The sequence below is a fragment of the Sinocyclocheilus rhinocerous genome, unplaced genomic scaffold, assembly GCF_001515625.1.
Source record: "Sinocyclocheilus rhinocerous isolate Xijiao unplaced genomic scaffold, SAMN03320098_v1.1 scaffold448, whole genome shotgun sequence".
NCBI lineage: Eukaryota > Metazoa > Chordata > Actinopteri > Cypriniformes > Cyprinidae > Sinocyclocheilus > Sinocyclocheilus rhinocerous.
Window position 1 is genome coordinate 860115 of NW_015651514.1, and position 14077 is coordinate 874191.

The 14077-nt window shown below is 35.5% G+C and overlaps 1 protein-coding gene across 3 annotated transcripts in view; it reads left to right on the forward strand.

Moving 5' to 3' along the window:
• Positions 1-14077, forward strand: part of LOC107713033 (uncharacterized) — a 53254-nt gene that overhangs the window by 15633 nt on the left and 23544 nt on the right. For all 3 annotated transcript variants that reach the window (XM_016518450.1, XM_016518448.1, XM_016518449.1), the window contains exons 2-3: positions 750-844; positions 5470-5676. In XM_016518450.1, the coding sequence (XP_016373936.1) occupies positions 784-844; positions 5470-5676 (268 nt within the window). In that variant the 5' untranslated portion in view covers positions 750-783. The remainder of the gene's footprint in view (positions 1-749; positions 845-5469; positions 5677-14077) is intronic.

Genomic DNA, 14077 nt, shown 5'->3' on the forward strand with positions numbered 1-14077 from the left:
ATATTTTGAAAATATTTACATGTATATATTTATAATCATATAATTTATATTATATATAAATATATTGAATATATAAACAACATATTTTTCTTAAATATATACATGCATGTGTGTGTATTTATATGTACATAATAAATATACACAGTACACACACACATATTATGTAAACAAAAACTTTTATTTTGAATGCGATTAATCGCGATTAATCATTTGACAGCACTAATTAGAATTAGGCTTAAAATAATGTCTCCAGAATCATTCATGCATGTAAAAATCAGCTGAGAATTGAACAAGTAGTTCAGACTCAGAGGAAGACATGAAGCATGCCTTTGTTCAGTTTTTCTGTGATTAAGGGATAATACAAAACTTCTTCACCTTACAAATGTCTGTCGAAAGCAAAAGTGCTACGAAATGCATTATATTTTGTGAGAACATTTACTGGAATCAACACCACAAATTTGAAACACTGATTTCATTCAGCAAATGATGCAGGCTGCTGTTATCTAATTTGTGAACAAATCATTATTTTGCGTGATTGTGGTGAAATATGACCTGAACATGTTCTTTAAAGTCTCATGAGATTTTCCTAATAAGGAAATGTGCAAGTATTAAATGATAATGCGAGATGTGTGTAATGGATTTAGTCAGTAAAGTACGTAACACTCTGAACCGGGAAATATTCCTCATGTTGTCTTATCTCAGGCAGAGAGTCCTCAGAACTGACTTATGTGTGTGTGATTGTGTTTCAGGTGGGGTGTGTGTGATGGTATGTGAGTGTTTACCATGGTACAGAAGAAACTCTGGCTTCTGAATGTCACCGTCGCGGCCGCCCTCTCTTTACTGCGTAAGTACTTCTTCCTTCTCCTGCTAACATCACAGTGACCTCACAAAGTATTTGGACCCTTTATTCACTTTATTCACTCTGTGTGAATGTCATTGCATTAGAGCCGCTGTCTGTATCTGCATGTCTCTAATGCTGCACCTCTTCACTGACTTTGGAGTTTTGGTGATCTTTTTGTCAAATGTTTTGCATATAATATGTTTTTGTGCTATCTTTATTTATGATAAATTACACTTGCTTTAATATTTTGTTATGTAATCCAATGACATTGCAACATTTTTAAGTATAGCACAGATGTCCAAATACTTTTTCGGGCCACTGAAACATTTTGATCTTTTATTGGCAAGTGAACCATTGTTATTATATTATTATTAATATACTATTATAGTATTTATTAAAATGTTGAATAAGCTTTTTAAAATTTCCAGTTTTCATTTTATTTATTTATTGCTTGTTTATGTGCTTTTGTTGTTTTATTATTAATTTTTAACAAATACCTGTATTTCTATTTACCTTTCATTTAATTTTAGTACTTCAGCCTAATCTTATTTTATTTCAGTTAGCTGCCAAGGCAACATTTGTAAATTTCATTTAAAGGGGTCATATGACGCGATTTCAAGTTTTCCTTTTTCTTTGGAGTGTTACAAGCTGTTCGTGAATAGATAAGTTTCATTTTCATCGATTAATTATTTTTTATTTTATTTCAGCATAATATCAATTAAGGATTTTTAATAGTTTTAGTTTTAGTCAACAATAAAAACCCTCAGGTAAACTGTAACAAGCTATATTTTGGAATATTTCATTACAAGTGTTGCCACTTCTTATATGAAAACAAAAGAGTAACTTGGTTGCAGGTCAGGATATCATTATTAAACAGTGATTAAAACCATGAATCATGTTGCTTTTCCTAAAAAGTGACTGTCCAACAGTTTGTCTACTTGTTAAAGCCAGTTTTATCTGGCAAGTGTACATTTTGGACACTGCATGTTCTGCTCCATTATAAAGAAATGCTTTTTTGCCTCTTTTTCCAAGCCTTCTCCTTTCTTCATTCACACCGTCTGTTATCTGTCCTTTTGTGTCTGTTTTTTCTCTCTCCGTGATTCCTCTGCTGGTGTTTGTAGACATGACCGTAATATCACAGACAGCACACCAGGGGTTTAGTTCAGCCTGTTTACTCACAGAACACGTTTGGTGCAGGGAGGTTAATTCCTGTTCGTTAACGAACAGACGGCCCTCTATGTTCCTTATGGCACACGACCTTTCCCGGGACAAGCGAGAGAGCGTTTGTGATGTTGGAGCTGGTATTTAGGAGCAAAGACCCCAAACATTTGCGGGGAAAGGGGATCAAATCCTCCCTGTAAAAAAAATGAAATCTGCAAATCCGGCTTTAGATCGGTCTGGGATTTAGATTTCCCTTCTCTCAAGGCACAGGGTGTGGGAGTCTTAGGGGTGGCTGGCCATGTGTGCACCTCAGGGGGTCTCAGGGCAGAGGGAGGGTGGGGAGGTTGTGGTTCTGTCAGCGAGTGGCGTTTTTGAGAGATTACCCTAATCGCAGACGAGACGAGATGCATGGGGCCGCTTTGGTACAAGGGGTGCAACAGTGCCCCAGTGGGTTTACAACTCGTGAATTTGAGAGTCTAGTGACATCTCTCAGCCTAGTGTGTAAATGGGGGAATCTCACAAAAAGTAAATGTCCCTGAAAAATGAAGTATGTTTTTAGGACCTTTGTTTTGTTTTGTTTTGTTTTGTTTTTTTGTTTTATTTTGTTCTTGTTTTTATTTTCTTGTTTTTTTTTTCTAAATTCTCATCACAATACTGAAAAAAAAGTATTTACTGTAATTTGGGGAAAAGATCTAAACTCTTTATATGTGTGATGTATTTGTAAAGTCCTAAGTAACATTATGGTAGTATTTGTTGTACTTAAGTTTAATGTACAGTACATGATAATTTATTACTGTATTAAGGTAGCAAAAATTAGATTTTTGGCGTTATCAGGAATGTTTTTTTTTTAAATTATTATTATTATTTTTTAGGGATGCACCGAAATGAAAATTCTGGGCCGAAAACCGAAAATTCTGGATGCACTTGGCCGAAAACCAAAACCGTAAATGCTTTAATTTTAAATAATATAAAGTAATTTTGTAAGCCTTTTTAATTTAACTCAATCATTTTAATGATACTGAATTTAAAAAACACAAGCCAATAAAATAACCACACTTTTACTGAAAGTAACACAATAAAACTGGACAGAAATGATATTAATATTGGTAACACTTTACAATAAGGTTCATTAGTTAACTACTTTAGTTAACATAAACTAAGAATGAACAATAGTTCTTCAGCATTTATTAATCTTAGTTAATGTTAATTTCAACATTTACTAATGCATTATTAAAATCAACAGTTGTGCATGTTAATAGTTAATGCACTCTGAATTAGCATGAACTAACAGTGAACGACTGTATTATCATTAACTAACATTAAGAAAGATTAATAAATACTGTAATAAATGTATTGTTCATTGTTCGTTCATGTTAGTTAATACATTAACTAATGGAACCTTACTGTAAAGTGTTACCTTAATATTAAATATCAATATAATATTTGTATTCACTTCTATGTAACAGAATCAGCTATACGTTTTTTTTGGACTAATTATCCAAATAATGTATAGTCCTACAAAGCTATTATTATCAGAGCATGTGAGCAGAGCATAGTGTCATGTGAAGGTAGCATCAGTTTACCAGTGTTGCCCAGTACAGCTGTACTACAGCATGTTACAGCACAGTAGCGCTACTGCAAACAGGAACAAGTATACTTCATTGAAATTTCCTGTCAGCACGTTATTTGTGCGGACTTTGCTTTTCCGGTGAGCATGCGGTACACGAGCACATTCATAGAGCGGAATATTGATTGGAGCGTCAAACCGCGCAGTGATGAGGAGAGTGAAACCTGCGCGCTGAACACTGCCCGGGAGTGCCATATAGGCTATATTATTATATGTATATTTTCAGCTCATATTTTTGGCCGTTTTTCTCTTTCGGCGAAAAAAAAAAACGAAAATGCCATTTTCGGACGATAATTTTCAGCGGCCGAAAATGCGGTGCATCCCTATTATATTTATAATATATAATGAATGGTATAATAATATACTTATGTTTTCTATTTATGTAATTATTTTCTATTTATATAAAATACTATTTTCTTTATACATTTTTATATAAATAGTTTTTTATTTAATTTTATTTTGTGATGTAATATCAACCTGTTTTTTTGTGAGATTTACCCTAATGAGGCTTCTTTTGTCTGTCCTTTTGAGGACTGCTGGGAGAGAAAGTGTCACAGACTGAGGCGTCCATCATATTAACATGCTGTATGTTAATTTACATGCATGTCATCTCTCACCCTGCCCCCCTTAATCTGGATTTGCATTCGGCCCCATTTAGTGTGTGTTTTTGTGACATCCCCCTCCCACTTTTCTTTTGTGTCTTGTTTTTCTCAGTCACGCTCTCATTTTCCATCTCGCATTCTCTTCTGGCTCTTGTTCCTGTCTGCATCCTATCATGCCTCTCATGCTTTCTCCAGGACATCAGAACTGCTGGTTTTATCATTAAGTACACAGTGTACAGGAAGTACTTTCCTCCAATGACAAATATTGGTGTTTTATACCCTGTGGATTTGATCTGTGCACTGTGAGTGCAAACAGAAATCACATGTCAGATGACAAATTCTGTGTGTTTGTTATTTGTTCCTCGTGAGGTATTGTTCTTCTGCTGACTTTTTTTAAGAGCTAAATTAATTTACCTTAATTTGTGTTTCTCAATTGCATTTCTTGCAATTGCAGAAATCAGTCTAGGCCAGCACTAACCAGCAGAAATACACATGGGCCAACTCTAAACCACATTAAATCAATCTGGACCAGCTTGAATCCACCGCTAACTACCATAAAACAGTCTAGACCAGCACTAACCCACATACATACATCTGGACTAGCTCTAAACCAACTTAAATCAGTCTGGAGCAGCGCAAAACTGTCACTAACCAGTATAAATGAACCTAGACCAGCACAAATCAGCAGATATACCAGATGAACTACCCTTATGCCAGAATAAATTCATCGGGACCATATCAAAACCAGCACTAACAAGCATGTATCTATATGAACTAGCTGTAAACCAACATAAATCAGTTGGGACAAGTTCGAAACCATAGCTAACCTAGACCAGCACTAAACCACATATATCCATCTGAACTAGCTCTAAACCGACATAGATCAGTCTGGAGCAGCACAAAACCACTGCTAACCAGCCTAAATCAGTCTAGACCAGCACTAACCAGCAGAAATACCATCTAGACCACCTTTAAAACAGAATAAAAGTCTGGACCGGGTCTCTAAACCCCTGCTAACCAACATAAATAAGTCTAGACCAGGGCACACTTGCATAAATTCACCTGAATCAGCTCTAAACCAGAATAAATCAATCTGGATCAGAACAAAACTGCCGCAAAACAACATAAATAAGCATAGACCTGTCCTAACCATCTTTATCTGGACTAGCATGGAAATGCATGCTAGTCCTTCCATCAGGGAAATAATAGTCCAGCTGACATGTGCTTGTGTTCCTCAGGTCTTTCTCTGAGCGCTGAGTCAGTGGTCCAGGGAAGAGTCGGGGGTTTTGCTGAGCTGGGCTGCAGTCTGACACCTTCATCAGAAGGGGCCACCACTCCAAACCTGTTTCCCTTACATGTGGTGGAGTGGGTCCGGCTGGGGTACAACGTCCCTATCCTCATCAAATTCGGCAGCTACACCCCACGAGTGCATCCCAACTACAGAGGTGAGCGTCACCGCAGACATAAATTAGTTTTCCATTAGTGCTTCAGGAGAGACTCTGCCAGAGGAGACAGAGGAAGTGACTTTTATGGGTCTGAATTTTATGTGCTTTGTCTTTGGAGCTCAGTAATGTTTATAATTTCATTATATTAATGTCAAATAGCACTGCACGATTTGTGTGTGTGTGTGTGGGTGTGTGGGGGGGGGGGGCAAATTGCAGTTGCAATTTATCTAATAAAATTTTGTGAATTATAATGCAATTAAAAAAAACTTCACAAGCCAATAGTTATTTTTTTGCCCAAATTTGAGTGATTGTATATTAATATGAGTATGTAATAATAATAATAATATTGTTGTTGTTATATCATATGAATTATTATAAATTATATAATAATAATGATGATGATGAAGGTGATGATGATGATAATAATAATAATAATAATAATAATAATAAAAGCCAAACAATTGTGCATATATATGAATATGACCATGTTACTATTATTATTATTATTATTGTTGTTGTTGTTGTTGTTATAATATTACTTATTATGAATTATATAATAATAATAAAAATAATAAAGGCCAAAAAATTGTGAATATATATGAATGTGTAATTATAATAATTATTATTATTATTGTTGTTGTTGTTATATAATATTACATGTTATGAATAATAATAACAATAATAAAGGCAAAAAATATTTTTTATATATATGAATATGACTATGTAATTATTATTATTATTGTCCTTGTTGTTGTTATATAATTTTAATTATTATGAATTATATAATTATTATTACAAAATAAAAATACTTAGCAAAATAAGAAATAGTAACATTCCGGTTTCGATTGACATGAGGCTGAAAAATTATTGAACGATTTTTTTATTTGGTTGAATTGTACAATTTTATATGAGGCACCTGCTGAAAACGCTTCATTTTGCAGGCAGCTTCTCAGATGCAGCTGGATTTTTAACGCTTGGGTTGCTGAAAGCTGTCTAAAGGTTTATTGCTATTGTTAAGAGAGACTGTAGGGTGCTTTAAACGCAGTCCTGTGTTTTACAATCACTTGTTTAGACTCCGCAGACTTCCACCTCCACAGACTTCATCCACTCAATAGCCCACGATAGATCCTATTGTTGTTTCTCCAAAAGATGCCGACACACAGCCTGCAAAAGGCTGATTTCCCGGGCAATTCACCAAGAGTTTCCTCTTTGAACAACTTTGAAGGCTGTTTGGGTGCTTTACTCGTTCCCGGAGAGGTGCTTGGCGGTGTAAATACAGCCGTTTGCCCCGGTGCAGCTGAAGGAGGGGTCGTGCTCTGGAATTTATTGAAGGGGGAGGGGCATTGTGTCGTTAAACGAATATCCCAATATAAATGACCCACCCAAACAAGTGCCCTGTAATTATGTAGAGTGTGTGTCTGTGATTGCTAGAGATGCTGGAGGGAGAAAAGAGAAGGGGCACAGGCAGTAATGAATGCAGAGAGAAAGGGGGCGGATGGGGAGGAGGGGTGTGCAGACGTTACGGCCCGTGGGGGTCGGGGGTATTGAGCGGGACCCTGGATTAAGAACACTGGGGTTAAACTGCAGCGGGCCGCGTGTCTCCACCGGGATCCAGTGGGTTTGACCCAGTAAGAGAGAAAATTGTTTTTCAGCTGGACTGCTTTAAGAATGGACAGAAGGTGTGGGAATGATAGATTTATACGGATTACTGTTCCGTCATTGTGCCAGCATGCAAAAGACAATGAACTTCCTCCTGCGATAACTCAAACAAATCCATGTTTAATTGTGGACATTCACTGTAGTATTTTTGGAAACAAAGATGTACAGATAATTAGGTTCACCAATATAGTCAAGTCAAGTCAAGTCAAGTCAAGTCTGCTTTATTGTCAATTCTTCCACATGTACAGCACATACACACAGAGAATTGAAATTGCGTTACTCTCAGACCCTTGGTGCATACAGATAACATTTTGATGTGTTTTGAGCAGTGTAGAGTAGCACTTGTTGTTTGTCATTTCTCCGATCACAAATGCAGACATGGTTTTATGTTTACGCGGCGTGATGCAACGCAACGTGTAAAAAGACAGTATAAGTCATTATAATCAGTAATTATGTCCCCACTGGATGCAACAAATGCCTCGTTTATAATGGGTTTTAATGTTTTTGTCTCGTCGCTCCGGCCAGGACACGGCATCACAGTATGGTAAGGGGCGTAACATTTCCGTCACACGCTTGAGGTATTCAGCCAATCACAACGCACTGGATAGCTGGCCAATCAGAGCACACCTCGCTTTTCAGACCGATGAGCTTTGTAAAAATCGACGCGTTTCAGAAAGGCGGGGCATAGAGGAGAAACAATAATGTACAGTATGTGTAAAATAATGTGTTTTTTTAACCTTAAACCGCATAAACACATTTCATTACACCAAATACACAAAATAATGTTCTTTTTAGCAACATCATATGACCCCTTTAATATGTTTTTTAACTAAAACATATATTATTTTTATTATTATTTTCTTAATATTCTTAGTGTTCTCTGTTTTATTGTTGTAGTGATTAGTTATTGTACTCTAAGTATTCTGATAAATATTGAGATTTTGTCTGGTAGCATTTCTGTACCACAGTACCACCACAGTCTTTTTGTAAGAGCAGTCACCAGGTCTCATTGACGTCAGTTCTGATGTGGTCTGGGTTTGTTTCACTTGAATAGGTTTTGATAGGAGATCAAATGGAAATTTCCATGTTTTCCCAATGGGATGAGCTGTGACTGTCAGGAGGAGCATGTGTTTCTCAGATGAGCCCCTCTGTGTCTTGACCTGACGCTGTGGTGTCTATCAGCACCCCGGAGGAAACTAATGCAAAATCAATTAAGATTTGTCCTGTGGTGTTTAGATAGTGAGTCACGGGTCAAAGAAAGATGGGGGACAAAGGAAGAAATTGTGGAAAAAGCAGATTACTTCCAGAGAAAACAAACATTGACAAAACATGGTCAATAATGAGTAAGGAACATCAACGAAAGGAATAAATCGCTGCTTCTTTCCTCTCTATAAGCTGCATCTGTGTTTATTTCTGGCAACAGATGAAGCATCTTACAGCTCTGAATCTGATGTATTTCCCCTCTCAAATTAAAGCCTGAAGGATGTAACGTTCCCAGACCGCACCGCTAAACCTCACACTACGAATGACAAGATAAAACCTAACCTGCTCACATAAAGTATAGCTCTTCTGGATCAAAACTATCACGCTTTTATCAGAATTACCCTGAAAAAAATGTTACAAACTATTTTTACTCAGAAATTATGTGTATGTGTAAATTGTGAATAACACATTGAATTAAACAAAAAAAAATTCTTGCATCATATTGCCATGTTTTAGTTTTTTTTTTATATTTCATGTCACATTTTTTCTTACAACAAAGTCCCTTAAGTGCATATATAACTGTAATTAAAAGCTTCATGAACTGTTACTTTGTTAGCAAGTCTATTTGGATTGAACACTTTGGTTTCTGAGTCTCGTACATCTAAGATATTAATTTAAGACCAACCTGCATCATATTTGCTGAACGAAACCCTTGTTTCTTAATAATTTTAGGGTGCTGATTCCAAAAATGATGCATTTTGTGAAGATGTGAAGAAAGTCATAGTCTTTGAGAAAGAGAAGTGAAGACTTGTAAAACCCATTAATTACCAGAAAACTGCCACAAAGACATTATTCCTGTTATTTTATGCCTAATCCACCTTTTCCACTCCTTTGCAGACCAAAACGTTTCGTATTTGACCACTTAAAAGTGTATTAAAACTGATACATACACACACACACATAAAATATTATTTGGTGAAAAAAACCTGTATGTGATGGAAACTCAGCATTAGGCCTGGGCGATAAAACGGTATCGATATTTATCGACGGTACACCTGCTTCGATAACGATGTAAAAAAAATTCGATATATTGCACGATATAGGCACGTGCTGAGTGACGCAGACAGCACCACAAACACGAACATGAGTACTGTGATGAGGAGATTGTGAGTAAAGAATGAATATTAGTCAAATTTAAAATAAACATTTGCATTTGAATGCAAAAATAGTACAATCCAATGTTAGATGTGCGTCAGGGAGCGTCATCAGTGGAGAACAAATATGACTGCTGCACTCGCGTCTCACACAAGAGATGTAACAGTTTAAACGTTTAGAAAACACGTCGTAAATTTGTGGAGGTTTATTCCTTTTCACTGCGTCTCATATGTTTTTAAAGGCAATCTGTGTGATGGGCGATTCGGCTCTTTGTATTAAGCAATGCATAAATACGTGATGCTGTTTTGTTCATAATTGTTAATGCAATTTACGCAATTATATTTGATTTATATGAGTTAATTTAGACGTAATGCACGGTTTTTATAGACAGTTACTTCCTTGCGTTGACAATTTAATGTGCTGCATTATTTTGCTCATTGCACCCTCGGGAAACAAGCCAAAAGTTTAACCTATTTAATCTGCATATAAAACATTAGAAATTAGATATTTGTTTAATTTTTTTTTTTTTGATTGTTAAAACAAAAAAATATTTGTTATTTGTCTCAATAAATTGAGTTAGTTAAAAAATACAGTGGTTAAATGTAAAAAAAATTTCTATTGCTCTTTGTTTTAAAAAAGTCGTTTAAAAAATCTCAATAATTATCGATACCGAATGATATGAAACATTATATCATTGATACATTTTTTAGCTATATCGCCCAGCCCTACTCAGCATCATTACATTTTTGCAAAAAAAAAAAATTTTTTAATTTGCACCACTTTTAAGTATTTCACTTGTACTTTTGTCATTGTCCGTGTACGTTGCAGCCATTGCCACTGACTCCAAATCCAAGCCAAGAAGAGCCATGTTAAAGTTTCCAATCGGTGGATAAGATATTTGCTGAATTTCAGATTAGCATGAGAGCTAATTGCATTCTTTGATCAGGTCTCGGTTTGGCTCAGGCTGGGATGGCAACATGCTGACAGCTGTGGCTCATTGCCCACGAAACCCTCATGAAGTGAAGGAAGACCATCCTTGTTTTATTTGAGTACTTTCCCCATCCCCATCTGCTTAAAAAAAAAAAGCTCTCTAACACTTACACTCTCTATTCGTTTTCTAACTGCATGTTTTCTTTAAAAAAAGGCCTCTAACACTAGCTTTCTATGTTCTTTTTCTATTCTATCTACTTGTTTTCTTTTTATTTATTATATAAAAAAAACCTAACTGCATTAGGCTAACCGAGACTTGTCATAGCACTTGCATATTATTGCTCTTTTGTTGGTTTTGATTGCTTCTATTGTCCTCATTTGCAAGTCACTTTGGATAAAAGCATCTGCTAAATGACTAAATGTCGAGGCACGTGAGAAGAATCAGTCAATGTTTCCATGACAGGGAAGTTGTGTAACACAAACTTGCCCGTAAAAATACCAGAATAACTCATGCAGATCAGCTTAATGGGTTTTTAAGTAGAATGGTTGTTGCCATCTATAATTATTACACAGACTTGAATGGTGTTCATGATGCTTTGTGGTTGCCAGGTTGGTCTGGGTTATAGCTACTTGGTTTCTTACAGGTCCAGGAGTCCACCATCAAGTTTCTGCTCTCTTATGGTTTGCTCACTATTTCCAGCTGAATATTCTATATGTCAGATTATGCACGTTTAATGAATGCCGTTTCATGTCGGATCTGCAGAGTTCAGCATGTGTGGCGTGTGGATCTTGAACGCTCGGCCTGTGCTGTCAGGAGCCGTTAGTCTAAGAAGAGCTGATCAAATGCGCCCTCACTTCCTGTCTCATGAGGAAATTAGGGAACGACCCCCCTGAGGGAGAGCCGTATGATAAAACCACAAGATGCTGGGCAGCGTGCGGCTATAGTGGTATTCTTTTTCTCCTTAGAAACTTTCATTCTTCTCAAAGAGAACTCCGAGCTATTTGGGATCAGAAGCAGACTTGATTGAACGTTTTGAATGCAAAGTCTGGGAACGTGCACAAAATGCAAGAGCATGTGAGTCCTCACTGATCTTAAAGGGATAGTTCGCACACAAAAAAATTCAGTCCGTATCATGTTACGCTTGTGTGCGTTAAAAGCAGGCATGTTTATGATACAGGACCTTCTTTATTTGCATACAGTCAGTTACACAACCAAAAATAAAATAAAATATAAAATGAAGCAAAACCTGAAAATGTACTGGTAATTTTCTTCCAGGACATTATCCTGTAATTTACGGACATTTCCGTTAACCCTAAAACTCAAAAATTAAAAATACATCTGTAAAACACCTGTAAAAAAATTAATATTAATTTCTTCATATTAATACAGTACATTGTGCCCTATTTTTACAGTGCACATCAATTAATAAATAAATAAATGACATTTTTATCAGCATTGATTTTTGTTATTTAGTGTGTGTATTCAGTATTTTGACTATATATGCTGAAAAATGCTGAAGAATACAATTTATATATAATTGATAATAAAACAAAACGCATAATGTATATGTTTTTAAAATATACCATATACAATTTTTAATGAAAAAAATATTTTTTGATTTATTTTATATTTTTTTACTATATAAACATAGTTAAAATGCTGAAGAATAAAAATGATATATTGTTCTTAATGTGTGTGTATATAAATGTTGTCAAGTTGATTCATAATTTTCAGTGATTCTTAATTACAGTACATTAAAAATTTAGTAACAAGGAATTTGAGTTTCTTTTTTTATTTTCTTCTTTTTTCTATCTTTTAGTGATGGTGCAAAAAAAAAAGTTGTCATAATGTAATTTACATAATTTGGGTAAATTATCCCTGACTCTAAATCTCTTCTCTTTTTTTTTTTCTTTCATTCCCAGTATCTACTATATGTGACCCTGGACCACAAAACCAGTCATAAGGGTCAATTTTTTGAAATTGAGATTTATGCATCATCTGAAAGCTGAATAAATACGCTTTCCATTGATCTATGGTTTGTTATGATAGGACAATATTTGGTTGGATACAACTATTTGAAAATCTGGAATCTAAAAACATCTAAATATTGAGAAAATCACCTTTAAAGTTGTCCAAATGAAGTTATTAGCAATGCATATTACTAATCAAAAATTAAGTTTTGATATATTTACGGTAGGAAATGTACAAAATATTTTCATGGAACATGATCTTTACTTAATATCCTAATGATTTTTGGCATAAAAGAAAATCTATAATTTTGACCCATACAATGTATTTTTGGCTATTGCTACAAATATACCCCAGCGACTTAAGACTGCTTTTGTGCTCCAGGGTCACATATATGATATGCAGTGGTCAGTTTCCTCATTCAGCACATGTCCTCCCCCAACTCAGCAGCTATTCACCGATCAACTCTTTCATCGCCACATCTTTTCAAAGGCAAAGTCACGTTACCTTTGCTTGACCTTTGGTTTGCACTGGTTTTGGTTTCGCATTTCTTACATTCCTCAACTGAAGTCTGGGTAACTTTAAGTGTTTAATCAGTGGCATGAAACAATGGCAAAAAATGTAGACGGAAGACTTTGAGTTTACCCTGAAACCTGTCTTTCTGCTCAGACTGAACAGGTGTAGTCTTCCTGCAAAAAAAGAGCAAAGAAACTAAGGATATCATGTTCCCGGAGTCTTAGAAGAAGAAGGACTGCCTCAAACAAAGAAGTGGGTTTAATCTAGGGCATCAAGGAACCAGATCAGACCAATTTTCAGCATCATTATTCCAGTTTTCAGTGTTGCACGATCCTCCAGAAATCATTCTGATATGCTGATTTGCTGCTCAAGAAACCGTTCTGATTATCAATTTTGAAAACAGTTGGTGCTGGAAACCAAAGTCATTTTTGATCAATTGAATGCATCCTTTCTCAATAAAAGTATTCATTTCTTTCAAACACCAGCCCCCAAAATTACTGACCCCAAACTTTTGAATAGTAATGTACATCATATATAATATTGCATATACAGTGGTGGCCAAAATTATTAGAACACTAGTATTTTCACCAGTTAAAAAATTGTTTTAAGTCAGTTATTTCTAAGAACTGTGGCAACGTCTCCAAGATGCTTCAAGAAAGCTACCTGCAAAGCTTCCTGAAAAACTATGCACAAGTGCACCGAGGGCAAAAGCCGCTTTCAACACAAAGGATGGTCACACCAAACTTAGTTAATAGAAGTTAATTGATAAAGAAAATCTATTTATGACATTATTTTGACAGCATCCTCATTTTACAGCATTTTTACACAAGTGCCTAAAACTTTTAACAGTACTGTAGCTTTGCAGTTTCTTGAAGCATCTTGGAGACGTTGCCACAGTTCCTAGAAATAACTGATTTAAAACCATTTTTTAACTGGTGAAAATACTAGTGTTCTAATAATTTTGGCCAC